General features: G+C 38.0%; 1 protein-coding gene across 1 annotated transcript; it reads right to left on the bottom strand.

The window, feature by feature from the left end:
• Nucleotides 1-357: 357 nt before the first annotated feature.
• Nucleotides 358-3,710, bottom strand: LOC100803306 (metal-nicotianamine transporter YSL1). Its single transcript, XM_003556810.5, has 7 exons — nt 3,515-3,710; nt 3,016-3,416; nt 2,731-2,903; nt 2,400-2,494; nt 1,987-2,121; nt 1,599-1,897; nt 358-1,478 (listed from the first exon to the last, which is right to left on the bottom strand). Exons 2-7 carry the CDS (start codon nt 3,392-3,394, stop codon nt 547-549), a joined length of 2,013 nt encoding a protein of 670 aa, XP_003556858.1. The 5' UTR covers nt 3,395-3,416; nt 3,515-3,710; the 3' UTR covers nt 358-546.
• Between the last annotated feature and the right edge of the window lie 239 nt (nt 3,711-3,949).

Here is a 3,949-nt window from a genome sequence, read left to right as displayed (position 1 = left end):
TTTACCTTAAGTCCACTATCAATCTCAAAAACATCTAGTATAGACCTACAAAGGTAACAATACTGCATTTAGGGGATAAATACAAATTCACAAGACTTAATTAAAAATATCAAATAATTCAACAACCTACCAATTAATTTTACTTTTTTTATATCATTTAGGGGATAAATACAAATTCACAAGACTTAATTAAAAATATCAAATAATTCAACAACCTACCAATTAATTTAACTTTTTTAATATCATAGACAACTTTTCAGTTCTCTTAATAATTTATTTGTAGCATTGACGTTGTAGGCTAATAACTCGAATTAATTATGACTCCTGTGAAGAAGAAATTCCCTTCCGAGAGATCAATTAACAGGAACTGACTTTTCCTACAAAGTTGTAGTAAGCAATAATACAATGTTCCTAAGCCCAATGGCCAGACACTTGGAATATTTATAGCATTTTGGTTATGTATGAAGTGTACCTGCTAACATATATAGTAGTATTAATTAACTAACTAATTATGGCATTCATTGGTTTGATGTAGTTGATCAAGTTCTAGGAAGCAAGAAAATTCATGCAGATAGGCGGGTTAACTTTGGCAAGAGCAAGAATGGAAGCGGGAAGAGCCCACAGGCCTTCTCCACAAATGAGTCCAGAGGCAGTTGCTGGAATCATGGCCTCTGCCTTCTTAGTGTTAAGCTTGTGCCACACGTAAACCACCAAACTCCCAAGGCACATATCAATGGCAAAGTAGGCACCAACCAGAAAGGGAATCGCCATCACCATGGGCAACGGCATCCATTTCCCAAACACGTTGGGGGAGAGGTCTCTCACCATGTTCACCACCACCGCGAAAGCAAAGAACCCGTAACAGAGCTGCAAGCAATGCTGGGGCAGTGCGGAGAAACCTTCGACGCCTAAAACCGCCATGTTTCTGTAAATTAGCGCATAGGGGGCCTTGAATTCCCCATGCGGGTTCCCCACATCGAATGCCTTGTAGAACAGAAAGAAGCTGAGGGGAGCTATTACGCAGCCCAACGCAGTGCCGATTAATTGGCATATGAACATTGCTTTAGGAGAAGTGCAGGTGTAATATGCAGTTTTGAAATCGTGCATCAGAGTGCAAGCCACAGAGACAACAGATTTAACCAGACCACACCCTACGAGACCTGCCACTACGCCGTTGTCTCTCCCGCTCATAGCTGCAACAACAAAGAGTGCCACTTTGCCGTAATTGTATGCCATGTTCATGTCGGTGAGACCCGTTCCGTAAGCGTTACAGAATGCCAGGGACGGGGCTAAGATGTAAGCGACCACCACGTAGAACCACTTCAGCTGAGGAAACATTAAAGGGATTACAATTATGGAAATCACCGACAAAACTATGTATCCGCCGGTTCCGATCCACATCGAAATGTTGTCCCTCAGGAAAACTTCTTTTTGTTTAAGCTCTTCAGCGTTATCTCTCTGTTGATCCGCACTTGAAGCTGCACCAATAATTAGAAGCAGAATAGCCAAATTATATATTTGAATTGAATGTGCATTTGGATGTAATTTTCATGACTAAATATCCAAAAAGAAAGTGGGAATTGACATGTACGTCATACCATTTTTACGGTTCTTAATTTTTTCATGTACGCTAAGGATTGAGGAAACTAAAATCTTGACAAAGTTGTATAAGCCATCACCGAGGATGAGAGCAACTGTTAGAAAGACCTTGTAGCCGTACAAAGCTTTCATGTTGCTCTCATCTAAATTGGTAGGGAACCAATCTCCCTTGCGACGATCAATGAGCGGCCATATCACTCCAAAGGAGAGAATGGCTCCAAGGAGCAAAGACAAATTTACAAGGTGGGGGCAAATCATCCCTGCTCCCACATAAGTCATGTTAAAATCAAAATAGAATCTGCAAATTCAAACAAAAATATTAGTAATAGGTGCAACTAGAAAGGAATGTCAGCATCCACTCCCAAGCAAACTTAAAATCATACATACGTTTGCTTCCAAGCTTGCAATCCAAAGGTAGGAAACTGAGCGAATCCGCAATCCTGTGTCCCTGAGAAGAACCACTTGAAAAAACCCCACATGAAACTGATGGAAAAATACTTCAAGAACCCACCAACTTGCTTCCTGAAATACAAGATAATTAATCAACTCAATCATTATCTTTAATTAAATGATTAATTATTAGGACAACTTATAATCCAGTTCCTTAACTGTTTTTTGTGTTGATTTTTCCAGCCAGAATTGAAGTTTTACTTCAGTAACCTGTATTAATCCTTAATACTACAAAACTATTATAACTCTAATTTTAATTGGTGTACCAATATCAAAATTACAAATTATCATATCAATTTTATTTTAAATTAAAAAGAAAAAGAATTTTGATGACTCAATGAGAGGAGTACTTGGCCATTTTGTCCCCCTGCGTGTGGAAACCATTGATGAGAACAGCTGTTGCCAAGCCACTAGGAAACGTCAACTTCAGGTCAACTATCATGATCTGCTCTAGAAGAAATAAGTGCCGGTCAATATGAGAAATAAGTGCCGGACAAATAAATATTCTATCTATGTATCCGATGGATGTTTAATCTTTCTTTTAATTTGTTAATTTAAAAGACATAAGTTATACAACGAGGAAATTAAGACATCCACGTGGTACACAAATATAGATAGATAGGATTTGAGCGGTGGATGAGAATACTAGCTAGAGATAGATGAGTACATACAGTACAGTACCTTTCTGAGTGGAATCAAGATGAAGAGACCAACAAAGCAAACCACAAAAAGGAAGGTAGTCATCCAAGCAAATCCAGGATCTCTAACAGTATTTGGATTGTTACCCTCAGTCCCAACTCCAGACAACTCATACGTCTTCCTGTTTAATCCCAAAAGATAAGAAGCAAATCCTCCTGCATGCAACACCAAACCAATTAAGTATATATATATATATATATATATAATATAATATAACCCATGGCATGGGAGTTAATTAATGTGCAAACTGCAAATTAACATATATACCATGAACAGCAATGCTATAGCATGAGACAACACAAGTCTGTATGATGGTGTTTTCTTGGCGGGTGAAGGGTTTGGAGATAAAACCAGCCTTGTGGAGCACTTTGTTCCAGCTTCGGACAAACAAGAAAGCAAGAAGGGCAGCAGAGACATTAAAGTTAGGAACGATTCCAGCTGAGAGATTGAGCTTCATGGCTATTATGCTGTATATGATTCCAAGCACCGTGCTCACCACCAATCCTCTCACTGTTATTTGCTCTTTCCATGGCTGAATTCTCTTTGACTCGGTATCTGCTACCTCTACCTGACTCTCTACCACTTTCTCTATTTCTAATTTCTTCTCTTCTCCCCCCGTGTTCAAATTAGCTGGTGAGGACATCATCTCCTACTCTGCACTATGCACACTGCACAAACCAATGATTATTTCATTTTAATGGAATCAATTGTTTATGTAAATTTATATCTGAGCAACTAATGCAAGTATATATCTCAGGAATCTCACCTTTGTTATCTAAACTTGCTCTTTCGCTTCTAGTCTCGCCGATTGAAGTACTTTGAAAGAAAATAATTCATAGAAACAGATCCGCAAGGCACAACTATTATATCGATTGTTGTACATACATTTATAGGGCCGGGTGATGTTTGATAGCGGTAGTCATTTTCCATGCTTAGTTGCATGACAGTATAATTACTAACTAGTGTAACAATGTTCACTCTTTGTCAACACTCAGCAGGGAAATACGTCTGCATTGCCTTCACCATTGTTGACTTGACTACTATTCATGAATATAATTACTATTAATTAATGACTTCTATTTGTTTGATTAATGGGTTTAAAATGTTAGGGTTGGACAAAGCCCGATCCATATATAAGACTTTTTATAAAAGTACCATATAAAAGACTTATTTACTAATGTTTATGCTTTATATAATATAA

Source organism: Glycine max, chromosome 20, assembly GCF_000004515.6.
Source record: "Glycine max cultivar Williams 82 chromosome 20, Glycine_max_v4.0, whole genome shotgun sequence".
NCBI classification, from domain to species: Eukaryota; Viridiplantae; Streptophyta; class Magnoliopsida; order Fabales; family Fabaceae; genus Glycine; species Glycine max.
The sequence above is the reverse complement of the archived record's forward strand: the minus strand, read 5'-3'. Positions and strand labels throughout refer to the sequence as shown.

Bases quoted from the DNA above. Each gene is read 5' to 3' on its own strand.
- LOC100803306 (XM_003556810.5), bottom strand. From the start codon at position 3,394: ATGATGTCCTCACCAGCTAATTTGAACACGGGGGGAGAAGAGAAGAAA. The intron at 2,122-2,399 runs GTACTCCTCTCA...CTTGTATTTCAG, and splicing joins CAGGGGGACAAAATGGCCAA to GAAGCAAGTTGGTGGGTTCT. The intron at 1,898-1,986 runs GTATGTATGATT...TTGAATTTGCAG, and splicing joins TTGCAAGCTTGGAAGCAAAC to ATTCTATTTTGATTTTAACA.